The sequence below is a fragment of the Oryzias melastigma genome, linkage group LG19 (assembly GCF_002922805.2).
Source record: "Oryzias melastigma strain HK-1 linkage group LG19, ASM292280v2, whole genome shotgun sequence".
Lineage (NCBI taxonomy): Eukaryota > Metazoa > Chordata > Actinopteri > Beloniformes > Adrianichthyidae > Oryzias > Oryzias melastigma.
In genome coordinates, this window is record NC_050530.1 from 13,108,039 (window position 1) to 13,126,743 (window position 18,705).

General features: G+C 40.4%; 1 protein-coding gene across 12 annotated transcripts in view; it reads left to right on the plus strand.

The window, feature by feature from the left end:
* Positions 1-470: 470 nt before the first annotated feature.
* The window catches only part of nrxn1a (neurexin 1a), a 67,320-nt gene continuing 49,085 nt past the window's right edge, over positions 471-18,705 (plus strand). For 3 of the 12 annotated variants that reach the window (XM_024285103.2, XM_024285107.2, XM_036217262.1), the window contains exons 1-4: positions 472-798; positions 2,989-4,339; positions 10,973-10,990; positions 11,555-11,584. In XM_024285103.2, coding sequence (XP_024140871.1) covers positions 3,607-4,339; positions 10,973-10,990; positions 11,555-11,584 — 781 coding nt within the window. In that variant the 5' untranslated portion in view covers positions 472-798; positions 2,989-3,606. Of the gene's footprint in view, positions 799-2,988; positions 4,340-10,972; positions 10,991-11,554; positions 11,585-18,705 lie in introns of all 12 variants that reach the window. The other 9 variants (XM_024285109.2, XM_024285110.2, XM_024285114.2 and 6 more) reach the window with 6 other exon arrangements.

An 18,705-nucleotide genomic window follows, 5' to 3' on the forward strand; every position in this document is an offset into this window, starting at 1 on the left:
TTTGCCTAAAATTTGACATAATCATAACTAAAACACAACTTAGAATGATGTGACATCAGAAGATGATTGGGTGGGCTTCAAAAGTAGCAAACCCCTGAACTAGATAGTTTTTTTCACTACTTTTTCTTTACTTCCAATATATATTTTGTTGCATATTTGTGCCCCTCGAGATGACATTTGTCCTGGGAATCTCTAACCACATTCCTCACAAACGCTCCGGTAGTGCGGGACAAATAAGGTCTGAGTTGATCTCTCTGATCTTCCCCGGTTCTCCGGTTCTCCGGTCTCATGTCTGCCTGGGGGAGATGATGTTTGTTTCGTGTTCGCCGTGAGTGAGCGCTGTCCAAGGTGCTGCAGCGGCGCGCGGCCCCGCCCGCGGCCCTTCCTCCTCTCTAAACGCGCATTCAAATTCACACTTTCTCTCTCTCTCTCTCTCTCTCTCTCTCTCTCTCTCTCTCTCTTTTTCCGTGGCGCAACCACGTGACTCTGGCTGGTCTGCCGCGAGAGCATCACACTGCACCTTTTCCTCCTCAGGAAAAGAGAGAGAGAAGACAGAGAGACACTGAGGTAGACAGAGGGCGTTAGGGGCAGGAGGAAAAGGGATCGGAGCTACAGAGGGAGCCAGCATCAGGGTCGTCTCCAGGCGAAGCTGGAATCATCTCCATCCATCCGTCTGTGAGTCCGTCCGGTGGTGGACCTGCTTTGCGCGCAGCACCTCCCTCCTCCCACTCCAAATTCCCGTCAAATGGGAAGGGAAATCGATGCGCTGTTGCCACGGACCCAAAGAATGTGCATGAGGTGAGTCTTTTTTTATTTAATTTATAAATCACCAACCCACTTTACTATTTAAATGTCAATATAAAGAGTTGCGTAAAAAGTATAGGGCCAAGCTGTTTTTGGTGGTGATGAGTCGGAACCTCCGGTACAGCCTAGCAGTGGGTGGTAGGGGAGAAAAAAATGGAGGAGGTATGGCCGCAAATCGACAATCGATAATTCAACCGCATTCATTCACCCTCTCCATCAATAACTGGGATGTCGCCGCCTTTCATAGACCTAAAGGAGAAAGCCAAGAACTATATTTTCTGTCGCTGTGGATGTTTGTGTGAATGTGATTTTTTTTTTTTTTTTTTAAAAAGTGTGTATTAGTTAATTGAATAAACGGTTTGAGTCATCCGCCGCAGAGCGCGCGGAGCTGCTCCCGTTCTTTGTGGTGGAGACAACACAATCCTGGCGACCCTATTAACTCTATGAGGGAAATTCAACAAAAACGCAGCAGCGGCTGAATTGTGCCATTAAATGCGTGGTGCGTTTAAGAAACGACTTTATCCAGTCGGAAAAATGTCCTGCGGCATTAATGAGGTGCTGTTCGTGTGGCCTGTACCTGAGTGTGTGTGTTTGACTTAACTTAGTACTGGGGCTTTATTATAATTTGTGGATGACGATAATCGATATCACTCACTGACCTAAAATCGATCCGGGACACCTTAAGCCAAAATTTCAACCAATATGACTCAAATATAAACACCTGGTGCTGAACAGGTGAAGTTTTCCAGATTTCTTTCATTTGTGTGTACAAATAAACAAGAATTTATGGTAAATCCATTCACATTTTCAAAAGTTGTTTTTTAATAACAAAATAAAACAAACGAAACATTATTAGAAAATTCTTCCACACTGTATTGAACTGTAATGATGGATTGATCTTCTTTTCTGCCATTACATGAGTATTGTGATGGCACTTAGTCGTTTCAATCCAAATTTTACCTTTTTTTATGTATAATTTTCATTTTAATTCAATAAAAGGAAAAAAAAACATGCAATACCACCTTGGGTTGTGAACTCTAACATGATGGAAACAAAACAAAAATGAAAATAGGACAGATAACCCTTTTAACAAATCAAATAATCACTCAGCAAGAAACAAAAACACCAAACAATCTTCTCATTGAGGATCCAATAGGTGAAGATTGGGAAAGAAAAAACAAAAAAAATTACGATTACAAACATCAACCAGTGCAAAATAAACACAATATCTTTTATTTATACTAGATACATTTGTTGTAATTGATTATACTTTTCAATATTGATAGAATCGATTTTTTTAATCGATTTATTTATTATTATTTATTGAAACGATCTTATAGTGGTATTGATTAACAACTTGCCTCAGACAGATCAATCTGGTTGGATCATAGAAATATAAAATCGATATATCAATTCATTTCACGTTATTATTACTGGTGTAATAACTGTAAAAGCACATGCTGATTGGGGCTGAGAATCACAGGGTACCTCATGATACAATGCAATACGCGATACATGGTTCACGATATCAATGATATCGCGATACTGCAATAATTAGTCAAATTAATCTAATAATTCACATTATATAAAATAACAAATATTTTTGGTGGAAAATATATCCCAGTTTATTTTTTCAGTTTAAATAAAATCATAATAAATAACTTGTTTTATTTTATGCAACTTATAATACACACTTTTTTTTTACAAATCAGTAATACTATGTCTTTGACAAGCATTGACAACAATTGAATCTGAATTATCTGTAAAATTCAGTGTTAACAATAGTAAACATGAACAGCAATGCCAATACTTAGCACAAAATTGTTGCAAACAACAGAGCAAAAATTAAATAATCCAAGTGGCTGCTAGGCACATTAATGCTCAGGACAGCCAGTCTTGCAACGTGCGCCCCCTATCTGCCTCCAAAGGAATGTCTCACCAAATGATAACGTTTTACAGCCTCTTCAAACGAAAATAAAAGATCCATACTTGGTGAGAACCCACCCAGAATCAATTGCAGGAATAAATATCGCGATAGCGATATATTGGCCCCTCCCTACTGCTCATCCTAAAATGTGTAATTGCATGTCTCGTGTGAACCGTGTGCTACAATTGCTTGTTTTCATGGGATGTCTGTGTGCGTCTGAACCCCGCTTGATTGTGCCGTTTCTATTCTCTCCGCAGGTCTCTAAAGCGAATGATGACGTGGCTGTGAGATATACACACATCTCACACAAGCACCCATACACAAAAAGATAATTGCCCACAAACACTTTCTGGTCTTGCCCTACTAAAGCAGTGAGAAAGAGGGGGGGGGGGGAGAAAATACTGCTATGACGGTGTCATTTCTCTCCATTGCCCGTGCGTGAGCCCCACACACACATATGCTCACACTCTCCGTGGGGAGTTGCTTGCATGGGGAATAAAGCCCTATCTAGGGCACAAAGATGGAGTTCACATCGTATTTGTCCCAAATTTAACTCGCAGGCATAAACAAACATACCCACACCTGGAGTCTCATGTCTGAAGGGAGGCATGAAAGACTGATCGGAGAGGAGGCGTTGAGCGTCCCACAGACCAGACAAGCGCTGGGAAAAGCCAAAAGGAGATGTGCTAAGAGGACACAGGGTGTTGCTGTCTAACCCACTGGAGTTCCCACCTTGAAAAGGCGACGTGAAGACCAAAGGTATAGAGGAGACGCCTAGATAGAGCTCCAGTTTGCACCATGAGCTGTTGGTTAGAGGAAACCCCCCAGCATTAGCGACAGTCTTCTCCCGTGTGAGTGTGAGAGTGAGTGTGTGTATGAGTGTAATGGCGGTTTGCGTTTGGGCGGCAGCCCCCCTGCTCTTCCTGGGGCTGTGCCTGTGCAGCGTAGGGGGTCAGGCCCAAGGGGAGATCCTGGAGTTTGGGGGTGTGTCCAACCAGTGGGGGCGGTTTCCTGTGTGGAACGCCTGCTGCGAGAGCGTGCTGAGTTTCAGCCTGCGGACTCACAGCCAGGAGGGCCTGCTGCTCTATCTGGACGATGAGGGTTTCTGCGACTTCCTGGAGCTGCTGCTTCTCCACGGCCACCTCCGCCTGCGCTTCTCCATCTTCTGTGCCGAGCCGGCCGAGCTGCAGTCAGGCGTGGCGGTGAGCGACGGACGGTGGCACGCGGTGCGTGTCAAGCGGGACTGGAGGAACACCTCGTTGGAGGTGGATGGACGACTGGAAGGATGGGCGGAGGTGAAGAGTAAGAGAAGAGACATGACGGTGTTTAGTCACACATACATGGGCGGGGTGTCAGCAGACCTACACTCCTCGCCCCTGCGCCTCACCTCACCCACAGTGCGGGAACACCCCGCCTTCCGTGGGTGGATCACAACAGTGAGCATCAACGGTTCGCTAGTGACGCTGGACAGCTCCGAGGGCGTCTCAGTAACAGCTGGCTGTGGACCGGACCACCAGTGCCAGAACGGAGGGGTGTGCAGTGTCATCAATGACCAGGCTGTCTGCGACTGCTCCGACACCGGCTACCAAGGCAACGACTGCAGCGAAGGTAAGGCTCAGATCATGCTGACCCATCATAAACATCTCATCCTCTAGATACACACACACACGTCTCCTAACTCCATTTTGCTCAACCTTTACCTCAAATTCTCAACACCAGATACTTTAATGGACAAACACATTTTTCATTCACACCTTCACAAGTACATTGAGTTGGCGTGTATGGCTCAGCAGACTTCCCAAACACTGCAGGACATGAAACTGATCATGTCTGATATTGATTTCTAGCCTCCGAATGGCTACTAGGTTACCGTGCTCATTCAGAACCCAAAAATAAGCATCCTCCTTGGAAGTGTAGTGACTGTAGCAGAAGCTGAGACCTTGACAGCAGCGAGAGGATGGGAAGTTTCAAATCCTGCAGATTTAAAAAAAATTTGTAAAGAATTGAGTGACTCATCGAGCTTTACAAGGCTCAGTTTTTAAGCAAACAATAATCAAGTATCGTTAGATGTGTCCTATTGGAATGGAGGTTTTTTACATATTTGCTTATCTTAATAAATATGCGCTGATCCTGGGGAGTTTTCAATTCTGCAATGATGTGTTCATTTGAAAAGCTTCCGTTTGTGAGTGGTTGTGTGTTTTTTCCTTGTATATTGTCTTATCAGGCATTAACGTCTTACATTCCAAAAAGGTTTTATGGTGTTACTGGAATAAATACATATTTCATGATGAAACTCCTGAAGGGCACCCAATTTTTTACCAGGCAAACAAGCCCTTGGTTAGTACAAGTGTCAATATACAGGGCAGTGTAATGATGGTCATTACAAAAGCAAAACAGCTGCTTAATGAACGTTGCAGCTTTGCAATGGCCAAGGCTGCAAATGCTGTAATTTCCTCCAGCTAAATCATGCGTGTGTGTGCACTGTGAGATTTGCTTGGGTTCATTCAGAGCCAATCTGCGCTGTTAATCAATAGCTCTCCAAACTGCTGTACGCCAAGCTCACCTCAGCAACCAATTTCTCCATTGGTGCCATGAATGCATCCCCTACCCTAAAAAAAAAAAAAAAAAATTGGAAAGAGCGCCTTACTGCACCGACATCCCAAGCTTCCGCTCCACTCAGCACCAATGACCACATAACACATCTCTCTTTAGACCCCCACTGAATTGCACCGTAGCATTCAGTGGACGGTGGGATGGCTTAGGTTACTATGGTAACATAGCAAGAGTGCCAATCTTTGTCTCCCCTTCATATCAAGCATATTTTTTGTCACCTGGGGGTTGTTTTCAGCTCTGAAGGCATGAAAGGCATCTACGATAATTACTTGCTACATTACTATAGTAGTGTGTTGTGTGTGTGGCTATTAGATGCCATTGATCTAAGGCAAGAGGACCTTAGGATGTGGGCCAAACAGGATAAACATTTATTGAACACTCTAAAACTACATTTTTTAAAAATTAAAACAGTAATTTTTAACATAGTTATAAACTAGATATATAGCATTTCCTGCAAAGATGGTGGTGTGAATGCTGTAAGCTGAATTTGGCCACTGAAGATGCTGAAATTGATAGATGAAAAGCTACAGCTGATAGCCAGCTATATTAGCTAAATTCAAAATTACCCTAAAAAAAAAAAAAAAAAAAAAAAAAAAAAACTTAGGTTAGTCAAGACATTTAGCATGTAGCTGAAAAAAAATGCTAAAATTCCAAATAGCCTAAAAAAACTGAAAAAATGCCTAATTGGCCAAAACAGCCTAAAAGATTAAGAAATAGCCTAAATTGGCCAAAACAGCTAGCATGTAGCTGAAATATTAACTAAATTCTAAAACAGCCTTAAAAATTGAGAAAAAGCCTAAATTTGCTAAAACAGCTAGCGTGTAGCAGAAATATTAACTAAACTCCAAAACAACCTAAAGCACAGACAAAAAAGAAGCCTAAATTAGCTCAAACAGCTAGAAAGTAGCTGAAATATTAACTAAATTCCCAAACAGCCTAACAAAATGGAGAAATAGCCTAAATTTGCTGAAAACAGCTAGCATGTAGCTGACATATAAGCTGAACTTCAAATAGCCTAAATAATCTTTGTAAATGCTAAAATAGTCCAAAAAGCTAGCAGAATGCCAATATACCAATTATGAATAATAAAATAAATCAACAGAATAAATCAACTTAAAAAAATAAATAACAGTCAATATTTTACTCTCCATAAAAAAATATTTCATCAAAATTATTCAAGTTAAAAATAAGCGCAAGATAACATAACTTGACTCTGACACGTGGTCTAAGTAGTTGAAAGATGCTCACTGATGCATTCGAGTACAAAAAATAAAAATAATAATTGAAGCTGCAGCAATTTGCTAATTGGCTGCTCAACCAACAAATAAATCGTAATTTGATTGATTATCATAAACAAGTTAATAGTGAGGAAATTGATGACAGACTGTTAAGTGTTAAACTCACTGTCACGATTGTTTGCAGTTGACTTCTTGCCTCTGCGTGTTTAGGAGGTGACAGGTGAAGCTGTCAGCGGAGTCATATTGCCGCGCTGAGAATTACAGTTCTCGTGAACTAGGCCAGACTAATCCAGACTGCCGGTTTTCTCCAAAGTGGAGAGCGCAGACGAGGGGTTAAACGCACCAACCCAGCACAGCGCAAATAGGAATAAATCAATGAATTGTGCAGGCTCTGCTCTGATCAGCCACGTCTTCACTCAGTCATCCAACAGCAGTGTTGCTCTGCAGAATAAATGTGAGCGGCAGATCTTCTGCATACAGGCTCGCACCGGATGCAAGGCCTACTTTGCACTGGTACTTGTCACTCAACGCGAGCTAGCTTTTTTTCTTAGAACCGAGAGCTTTCTATTCATAGAGATGTGTTGATGTGAAGCACATCTGCAGAAGTTATTTTATGCTCCCTACAGTAGTAGCTGGTAATATTCACACGACTCTTGAGGGGTCCGCTAGGCGATGTGTACAGATTCAGCAGTACGACATGTTATTATGAATTAAATAAAATATATTTTTTCTTCCTAACAGACTTTTAATGAGGAAATGCATTGTTAGTTGTGAGGAAATTGTGTAATCTTGTAGATAGTTTGGTTGATAATAATAGCAAGTACTAACCTGTTCAAAAACAGTTCAAGTTATTTTAGTTTAGGGAACCACAGTAACATACTTGAAGGAAACAGAAATCAGTGTTTTTCTAGTGAAAGCAGAACGATCTCTGCACAAACCCCTTCGGCGTAGAGTCATGACATTTCTTTAGTTGGATCTCTCGAATCATATTCCTTGTTTTCTTTATTTAGTTCATACAGACACAGCTATACAGAGGTCTGTGAACTGAGATATGAGTAGATAATGCGTTTTTATTGGTGGTTTCAAATTCTTTAGAGTGCTTAGTTGTGGTCTCGAATGGTTGATTTTTTTTTCCCTGGCTTTATATAATGCTGTTCATTTTGGTCTGCCATCAGTGACATAATTTTCACCACATAATCCAGAGACTGAGCTATTATTTGGATCACCATTAGAGACAATCACCTCTTAAGATAGACCTCCTAATAATTTGTCAGGAATGAAAGAGTGGAAATAAAGTGTCTAGAAGGGAGAAAAGTGCTTAAAGGTCCATCTTAGCGTCTGTCATTTACCTATACCAGGGGTCTACAACCTTTAATACTTAAGGAGCCATTTTGGTCGATTTCTCATAGACCACAACCCACTGGGAGCCACACATTCAGAGAAATAAGACTTTGTATTCATGTTACTGTTATTTTTATGAGAAATATAAATAAAATATTGTTTTTTTGGCATAATTAAAACAAACTTTAAGAGAAAATAGTTTCCCCCCCCCAAAATGAAACAATTTAAAACTTTTAACAAGGGTTCACGTGACTTCCTTTCAAAATAAAAGACTTCCTGTATCAAATAGCATCATCTCAGTGAAGTAAATCTAGTGGTAGGTAGTGTAATGTCAGCAATGAAAAAAAAATATATTATTTTAAACATTTGTTGTGCTTCTTAGCCAGAAATTCATAAATCTAACTTGGTATAGGTCTTATATTAACAGATTTTGTCAAAAAGCATTTAGGTTAAGTCAATTTGGAAATATTTAAGCCTAAAGCCTTAGTCACAATTGCCCCTCTGGGAACATCTGTACAGGGCATGCAGGTGTCCCACAGGAAATTTTAAGATTGTAGACCATTTGGTGAGCCAATAGAAGAAAATGGTTCATGCATATTTTTTTTCTGCACTGCGAGCTTCGTAGCAAACACTAACATAACAAGCAAGGGTGACAGGTGAGACTCAGGCACCGAATTAGCTACTGTGGAATTATGGCCCAAAATGTGCTGTACACATATGTGGACGCCAGGTCTTAAGTGGTTAAAACATCTTAAAATGTTTCAAATTTAATGGAACTAAAATAATATCTTAAAAAGCATTAAATTGTCTTAAATGATTTCTCGTCAGTTGAATGTGACTTCCCATCACTAGTAAGCATAACCAGGATGTGCTGTGTCATGAGGTCGTGAACTGGTCAGAGATTGTTTAACCCTTTGCTAGCTAGTAATGACCTCAAGCTTGTTAGTGCAGGAAAATTGGAAATTGCAAATTCATGGAGAAATGGTTAAAAATAGAGATTAATCATGGTAGTCAAAACTGGGTAGTAGAAATCTCTGTGAAGTAAACTTCATGGTTTGCAGAAACTTTAAACTTGGCACAATGGGATTTATGGGCTTTGAACATATGTTGTAGACTGTAGGCTGTTTGTTTAATTTTCCTTGTACATAGTCTTAAATTAATTTTAAAATGGTCTTAAAAGGGTCTTAAAAATCTTTTAATTTAACATTTGTAAATGTGTAGAGACCCTAGACTAGAGTGTACAGGCATTTGTCTTACAGATGCATCACAATACACTTACGACATGCACAACTATAGTAGGCCTACGGTCCATTTTAATGACGTCCGTTAAGGCTGGGGTCCCCAAACTTTTTCTTTTGAGGGCCACATAACTGTTTTCTTCTCTGATATGGGGTCGAGAAGGGCCAGCAGAATAAGTGTAACAATCACAGCCTAAACGTTAACATTTATGGTTTTCCAGAAAGCCATACATAACCAAATTTTAAATAATCCTATCCTCTCCCGACATAGTTCAGACTGCAGAAGGGCGGAATAAAAAGTCACGTTCTATGTGGGTCAATTAACCAGATTGAGAAAAAAAGAAAAAAAACATGCGTCTCTGATAGTGTTTGGGGGGCCAGGCCAAATGCGGAGGAGGGCCGGATCCGGCCCACGGCCATACTTTGGGGACTGTAAGACATACCTGCGCCCCCTTAAAGATGCACCTCTCCATGACTCTCTATGGGCCTGAACAACCCAAAAACCCACACTCGTACAGGTCAACTCCCACATGGGTCCATGTGACTAAGGCATACTATTTGGTAGTTAAAAGGAACAATAAATTTCTCTTTTTTGGTGCAACTAAAAATAAATGTGTGTGATACAGGACTACAATTTGACTGTAAAAATAGAATATTGGGAACATCTTTGATGCTAAAGAAAAAGACATTTGGATGTAATGAACATGGACCAAAAACATGTCCAGAGTGTAGCCATCAAGGAAGCAGCAAAAGTTAAAGAAGAAAGTGTAGGCAGTGGTATTGATGTTCAGGGCTTCCTCATGATCTAATTTATGTGGTCTTGTTTATGCTGACCGGCTTAGAACAACAAATACTGTCTCCCAAGAAATGTGCAGGATCACTTATTTATGGCTGTTTCGTTGCAAAAACGTGGTCATTAAAAATAGTCCGAGATAAGACGACATAAGAGGACACAATTTAGGCAGGTCTGTGAATAAATGTAACCATCTGAGGCATTTTGGCTCCCAGCGAGGGCAGAATCAACCTGGCTCGTTAGGCCTGGCTGGCTTGCATTGTCCTTGAGGGCAAATTGCTGTTAGCATGCTAATGGCTCCTCCTGTTTCTGCCATGCTACATGCACAAGGGCAAGAGGCAAGGGAACACACCGATTTGAGCGCACATCAACATACAGAGTCCACTACACACACTTCCACACACACAGTTCTGAATCATGCATGCCTCTTCGTCCTGCTGCACTGCTAATCCATCCCTACATGTTTACCCTGCTATTTCACATCATAATTACTGCCATAGTCAATGTTAGCGTGTGTGTGTATTTGAAAGGCAGTGGGAGCGTGGGAGAGCGCTGGAGAGGGAATGTGTATGCCTGTGTGCGTCTGTGTGTTGCATGCTATCTGTCGGGGTGCTCTGGGGAGAGAAAACAGCTACAAGGTAAGTTTTGGGGTAAATGGCTCTTGAATCCAAATCTACAGGTAGGAATGCATACCGAGTCCCTCCACCCTTCCCTTTTTACCTCGTGTGGATGCTTGTTTGCATAGATAACTGTCTTGGCACACAAGTGGAGTAGAGAGAAAATGGGCTTTTTCTTAAATGTGGCCGTGTGCATAAATGTCCAGACAAACCTCAGTTTTGGCTACCAGTGCAGCATGGTACCCATCGTGATGTTTGTGTTGACTTGCATGTATGCTACCACAGAAACCCTGGACGGGTGTGCATGTACAGTAAGTAGCCATGGTGACCCTTGGGCTGAGCATGCATGTTAATGAATGTCTGTCTTTCTCTCTCTTCGCCTGGCTGCAACACCCCTCCAGAGCACAGCTACACACCAGGTAGGTAGTTCTCTCTCATTCTATCTATCTATCTATCTATCTATCTATCTATCTATCTATCTATCTATCTATCTATCTATCTATCTATCTATCTATCTATCTATTTTCAAATTCTCTCCATTTCCTCTCCATTCTTCTCTTCTATCACTCTCATTAACTTTGGTGGGAATCCGTCAGCAGTAGGTAGTCAGAGCAGTATGACTATATCCAGACTAAACATGTTTACTTGGAGTATGTAAAGGGTTGGTTGCTGACATCTGGTAAGTACCGCATCGCTTGCACAATCATCTGAAGTAGCTCTTGCCTCAAGGTTACGTAGACATAGAAACATAAAAAAAGAAAACAGTCCTTCATGACTGTGCAGAAGTCTGTGAGCGTGTCTGTGCGTAGGATCGGTGCCTAGGACAAGTAAGCGTCCTCCACAAAAAAGTTTCTCTATTTTTACACGCACAGCAGAAGTACTTAGCAACTCATAAACGTTAGCCTCCAGAAGCATGTCACTGACAGACACCTCACACCCCATGATCCTTTGCTGTGCTGACTGTGCTCTTGTCTTCCTTTAAGGTCTGGCACACCTGATGATTGGCGACCAAGGTATGGCCTCTTCTTACCTCACTTCCTGTTGTCCTCTGCTTTGCCATCATCCCTTACTTTTTCCTCACTACTCCACGCTCAAAATCCCCCCTTCCCTGTATCCCCTCCCCATCACCTCATCAACACCCCGGGCAGAAGTTGTCTCTGTAGGCTTGAGTGAAGGTCAGTTGTATTTTTTGTCAAATCACGCTGCTCATGAGTGTCCGTTTTGATCGAATTTGATCAAAAATGTTGCTCTTATTGGAAGATTAATTGGAAAATGACTTTAATATTTCATATGGATTAGGAGACATAAGCATGGCTAAAGTAAAATCTCATATATACTGTATGTGCAAGCAGAGAGGGGGTATTAGTGGTTGCCGCTTGATGCTACTTGGCTGGAATCGAATTGACACCAATCCAGGTCATGGTAATGGAGCTAAGGGTCATAGGGTCACATGACCGAGTGACAACAAGGATGGTTTGATTTGTTTGCTTTTTAATTTCCTCCTCTCCCACATTTCCTCATGGGTGTGAATTGTCATTTATGGGGCTGTAAAATGTGAGGGGGCAAGTGTGGTGGTGTGTGCATGACCCGAATGGAAAAGCATGCGTGTTCCCTGTCCAAAGCGGGTTCAGTCTTTAACCGTGGCAGTTTGTCACCGCAGTGCAGAGCTCATTCCCACACCTCCATGGCTGCCGATCTGCTTCGTGCATGTCCGCTGGCGCCCACATGGCTCCCGATCACATGTTGGCAAGCCCATGTCATTCTAAGTAGATGTTGCTGTGTTGTGTCAGAGCTTTAAACCTGTAAATGTTTTGATAAATGTTCACTGATAAAATCTATAGTGGCCCCTGGTTTTGTTTGGGACCACACCATCAGTGATTTTAGGAAATCCCAGAAACCTTCTTGATTGTTATGGCTTATAATGAAAGTTTTTACTAGTCCTTGTTAAAATGCAAATGTTCAGAGCATTTTATGAAATTCTTGGGGATAGAACGGGATGGAATGTGCCATTTTCGGTAAGGTAAGGTTTTTGCTGCATGCGTGTGTGTAAGAGTGTGTGTGTCTGCATGCGTGCAAATGAGTAGAAGCTCCCGGCTTTTGAAATTCTAAAGGTAGGTGCTGCTCGGTCGGTCGGCTCTGCGTGACGCTGATGAATACACTGATTGGCACACATGAAGAAGGGGCTGAAAGTGACTTACCATTGTGCCTTCTGATTGGATGAGAGACGACGTGGTTGATGGCTGTCTCCTGTTGTGATGCCGCTGCCTTTCATTGGGTGAAATGTTTTATTTGGTGCAGGTGCTCAGCCCGCTCATGTCAGCGTGCGCACATACTATCTCTAGAAAGGATCCCGGTCATATTGTTGCATTCTTTTGCTTCTTTGGATTGCTTGATCAAAAGAATCTGTTGGTTGGTTTTTGCTTTAAATAAACCGCCTGCGGTGAAACATCCAGGTGATACTGACATTGTTAGAGCTTCAGAGCAGCTTCTTAAATCGACTATTTAATGACAGATGTGGATTAACATATGTTTATCGCACAAATATTAAATTCCTACTGTAAGGACGTAATACTGATTGGTTGGGATGTGTAACTTCTTTATTTCCAGAGTTTGGAGTCTATTTTAGTGCACATGAAACAGCTATGTGTGGTTTTATGAGTGTGTTCCACATATGAAGCAAAGGCTGTCAAATGGTGCAGGCGCAGTCAAGCACAGCGTGAAGAGGTTTTTTTTTTTTTTTTTTTTAAGGCATGTAAACCTTAAATGAGCTTCTTTGAGGGGGCTGATGTGTGGGTGCATATATGTGAAAAAAAAAAGAAGAAGACAGCGCCTTTGCTAAAGAAATGAATGAAGCAAAGGAGGCGTGAAGTGAGTCGTATCTCCAAAGCAACAGAAGCGCTCCTGTCTGCCCTCCTCGACCAGCTTGTCCTCCAAGGGACATCAGCCCATCAGACCTTTCCCCTCCTCCGTGAAATACAGTTATCATTCCCCCTGAAAATGGTACCCACAGATCACTAATCACTTGGAGTGGGCACAGTGCGCAAATGGTGGAAGTACGAAAGAAAGGAAGGAGCCAAATTGGATTTTCATAAGGATTGAACAGCCAAAGGAAATTGATTTTTTTTCTCTGTCTTTGTGAAAAGTATTGAGCAGTGATAATCTGGATGGAAAATGTGCTCAAAATCAAGTAGATTTTGCTCCTTTCTTTCCTTTTCTTGGCCAAAAAAATAAAAGGAGGATCAAGGTCCTGAGAGCACAAGTGATGGCACGCCATGAATGGAAGCGCAGAGTGCTTCTTGGGGTATAATTTACTGCCATGCCCGTTTATATTTCTATTTTCTTTTTTGGCTTTGGGGCAGGATGTCCCCTTAATAATGGTTGTTTGTCTGCATGTCCAAGTGTTCTCCGTATCAGTCCAACAATCTATGCACAGCTTAGGCAAGTGGCCAGCGCTGCTTCAAGTGACCTTTAAAGACGCGGGTACGTGAACGGACGGACAAACAGACATACACAATAACCTTTAGAGAGTGCCTGCTGAGTAGGTGAGTTAGTGTGTGTTCAGTGTAAATATGCATGAGTAAGGCTGCCTGCACATATTCTTCACGGTCAGTGGATAAAGGCAGGAGAGGGAGAAAAGTGTGTGTCTGTAGGTTGGTGTGTGCGTTTTTGTGAGGTGGGTTGTGAGTCATCATTTGTGACTCATAAAGCGTCGGCAATCAGAAGAGCCTCATTTTTTAACACATTGTCTTGTGGCAAAAAAAATGCATTTATTGGAGCCCTCCACTCAAAATCAGGCAGTAAGCACACTTTACTTTCTGCATGTGCGATGATGTAGCGGTTCCCACAAACACTGATAAAAACTCACATCAGACGAGCTTCATGCTGACTCAACCATATGTTAGGTTGGGAGTGGTAACAGACGCCAAGACAAGAGGATCCAGTCAATACCAGCAAAGTACAGCATGTCTCCCACCTCTTCCTTACCACCATGTATGGTCCTAGCAATACATCATGCAGGACCAGAAAATACAAAATGATAAACCATCTGTAGTTTGGATAATCATGCAAGAATTTTAAGATGGAAATGTTTTCTGATAAAACTGCATCACATTACGTTTATACAGTTTTTTTTTTTTTTTAACAATAAATAATCAAAATAATAATCTTAGACAAAACAAGCTTCTCTTAATGTTGAAGCTGGAAAAATGACAAGTTAGAAGAGAATGGGGCAATGCAAAAATCAGTGTAAGTCTAAAAATGTGAAACCTGTAACAAGCACTGCTGAGGTGGGATGAGATTAAGAGTAAACAAAGAAAAAAATGTGATGAGCAAAGGAAACCATAGTGACTAAATACTAAAAGTTGTGACGATAAATGGAAAGCAGCTGTGTAGCAAGTAGATGTAACCGGGTGAGCCAATAAATAACAAAGCTAAAACAGCCTTAAAAAGCAGAATTTAAAAATGCTGCTAAATTAATCTAATACCTTCCACAAAAAAATAAAATTTTACTAAGTTATGGTCACGAAATTACAATATTTCTCTTTTCGTGTCAGATTTTTGAAAACTTTAGGTGCATCAAATGCAGGAGAAATTATAAATATTTTATGTGGTGTTTTAGAAATGAAAAAAGTAAATAGTACTATTAACATTTGTTATTGGACATATATAAAAATATTTTCTCTATTGTTAATGCAATGTTTTGGTAAAGCAAAGTGTTTTCCCTCATAAACAACAATTTTCTGCACTGCAAAAACTGAATTTTAAGAAAGTAAAAAGACCCTTGTTTCAAGAAAAAAAATATCTTATTTTCTGTCTTGCAAGAAAAATTATAGAAAAATGTTCAAAGGCAAAATTATCTTAGTTTGTGAAAACATGTCTTACTGAATAGAACTGGTTTTGTATTTATTTATTTATTTCGGCTTCTCCTTTTTTGTCCAAGAATACAAATATAACCAATATAAATAAAGTTTAGCCTAAATAACAAAAGGGGTTTATACAAATATATACCTTGTGTATCAGAAGATCTATTACCCATAACTCTCTGTTGTAACAATAAAATATGTCCAACACAAGAGGCCTTCAGCTCTAATCTGTTAGCTGAGCCGTTATATATATATATATATATATATATATATATATATTAAAGTAGAAATTCCTGGGTAAACAATTTTTCTTACCCCATTGAGAGATTTCTATTTTGCTTATTTGAACAAAATCTGTCAATTAGGTTATGTTTTTTTTTTTGTATTTGTTTCTAAAGGTTCTATTTTGGCATATATATATATACGTATTGGGTCTATTACTAAACCCTGAAAAGCCAAATAACAGCAAGACAGTTTGCATAATTGGGAATTTAGTATATTTCTCAGGCACCAATAGGTCACTGTTAGTCCGTTGTTTGTCAAGCTTGCAGACTGTTGCAAGACTGGCAAGTGAGCAGAGGCCAACTTGAGACGTTTGGTGTTAAGAGGCAAGTGTGTTGACTGGTTGCCGAACTCGCTGACTGCCATCCATTTTGCTCCTGATGGCCAAGTCTTAAGATGTTAAGAAGAGGGAAAAAAATATTTTTCCTTTTGCCACGAGCAGAGCAACTGCGTGAAAGTTTCCTCTGCAAAATGACTTAAACTCTAGATATGTTCTCTTATCTAATGGGACCAATTTAGCCAGCTCTCTCTGTGACCATTTCCCATTGCTTCAGAGCACTCATTAATGCTTAATGTCCATGCACAAAGTCAAAATTGGACTAGTAGTGTAATTTCAGGGTTAGTGCATACTTTTACTTGTAATTGTTTGCAAAATCCCATCCTTTTTTTACACTGCACTTGTAACAATCACTACTGTGCTAATAGGAAGGCAGATGCACCCCGTAATCGTCTAAAAATAAAGACATCAAATGAACTTCCTATTTCCTGAGGATGAAGATAAAGCAGATGATGACTGTGAGTCTGTGATGGAGGCTGGGAGGAGAATAAGAAGTGTAGAAAAGTGATGGTGAGGAAAGATAGGAGAGTGGGAAAAGAGAGGTGGTAAGAGAAGGTCGGCGACGCGCATGGAGACAAGGAAGGAGATAAGACTGCAGTGTTTCTCAGCAGGAGCGCTGCATCTCTCCTTGGGCTCCCCGAGTCTGCACAGCCTCACGTCGCCCAGAATGGTAGTCATTATAGATGCGGATGCCTCATCAGACTGTGGCTTTGCGCACACGTGTTTATACACACTCCCATTTTGGAATGAACAAGAAAGTCTAGTGCTCTAATTGTCTCTTACCTGCTCTAGAAATTTCCATTGTTTATTGGCAGTTGCTGGGAGTAGCGGCCCAATTGGCGTTTCACTCCAGTACCCCATCTGGCATTTGAGGTTCATTTCTTTAATGTTTGCCAAAACAGGAACAAACACAAGAGAGATGATTTATGAACACACACACTCTGGTAGCCTCATTTTTATGATTTAAAATAACCACAAACTTAAAAAAGTAGAGTTCTTATACCTTTATTTTTCTAAAAGCTCTAGTACGACTCACTGAATGTGTTTCTGTGGGTGTAAGATCTTTCAACACATGAATGCACACATTTATCTATGTTAATATGACTATCTTAGCCAAATGCAAATTTTTCCAATATGGATGTCTTATCTGTCTTTTGCATCTTTGCTCTGTATTTCTGACATGATGTATGGCTGCATTAATTTGATGTTGTGTGTGTCCGCGCCTGTGCGCGCTTGTGCTTCTGCATGTCTAAAAGGGATGAAACTGACTCCGATCTTATCCCGCTTAAGACAAATGCACTGTTCTGCCCGAAGACATCGTCATGGAAACAAGCCGGTTTCCCTGGGTACCAGACAGAAAGCCAAAATCGAGTTATACAGACGGAGAGAAAAAGAGACACAAGCAGAGATAAAAGGAACAAAAAGGGGTAAAAAACCATAAATGTAAGTGATATGCTTCCCTCTTTTACCGTTCTTTAAAACTTAAAATTAAATTCAAAAGCAATAATGACAAATATTGTCATCTGTTTTTTTAGGAAATTCCTTTGAAAGACCAACTCTGATTCAAGGGCTTGTTTTAACCCCTATTGATACAAATACGCATCTAAAAGTTATCTTAATTTAGCATTTACATGGAAAAAAATATGTGACTTTTTTTGTATAGCTAGAAATATGTTCAGGCACAAAGGGGTTAAACTTTTTGCTAAGCAGAAAACAAGCTTTGTTGACACAGCTCTTTATTTATTACATGGGGGTTATTGCTGTGCACTGTTAATATTGCCCTTTCAGATTAAAAGCTTAATTGAACATAGGGTTTGCAAAAAAAATCAGTTAGATTGTTTCACAAAAATTAACCCCCTCATGGCTGAATTTATTTCCAATTACTGTATTTTTTGGAAGTATAAGTTGGATTATTTTTTTAGTTATTTGCATAGTTTGTCCAGGGGTGTGACTTATATTTAAGTGTGACTTTTGTATTTTTTTTTAAGAAATAGGATCATGTGTTTGCTATATTTTACCACTAACAACTGCTAGAGGGGACTGTAGGTGTCTGACAAGAAGCCTCGTGGAGTTGTTAAAAAGTTACACAGATGATGTAGAATTTAATAGATTTAGTGATTTAAAGTGATGTGAAGAGTTTTTAGCATGTTCTTCATGCTAATGTTATCTTCGTTCTTAGATGATGCGCTAATATACAGTATTCCCCCGTTATTCGCGGAGTTGAGGGACTGGACACCTCCCTGAATATGCCAAATTCGCGAATATGTAGAACCCCAACCCCCTGCAACTGAAGAGTAACTGTTACCAATCCGTGCTCCTCAAAAATACCTTTGTAAACTGCAATAAAGAACGTTGGAGTATTGCTCAACATAAAGAGTTTTTTTAGTGTTGAGTTGTCCGAGTTTTTGTGACAAACTGGAAGAGTCACATGACTGAAAAAAAGTCTGCGAATATGTGAAACCGCGAGTAAATATATGCAAATTAGCGAGGAAACACTGTTCCTCATATGTTTCATGACGCTAAATATGGTTATAGTAGTGAAGTAGTAAAGAAATAATTCTAGCCATTATTGTTCTCCGTTACAGTAATGTAATGTTTAGTCCCATATTTTGCTACATATATATATATATATATATATATATATATATATATA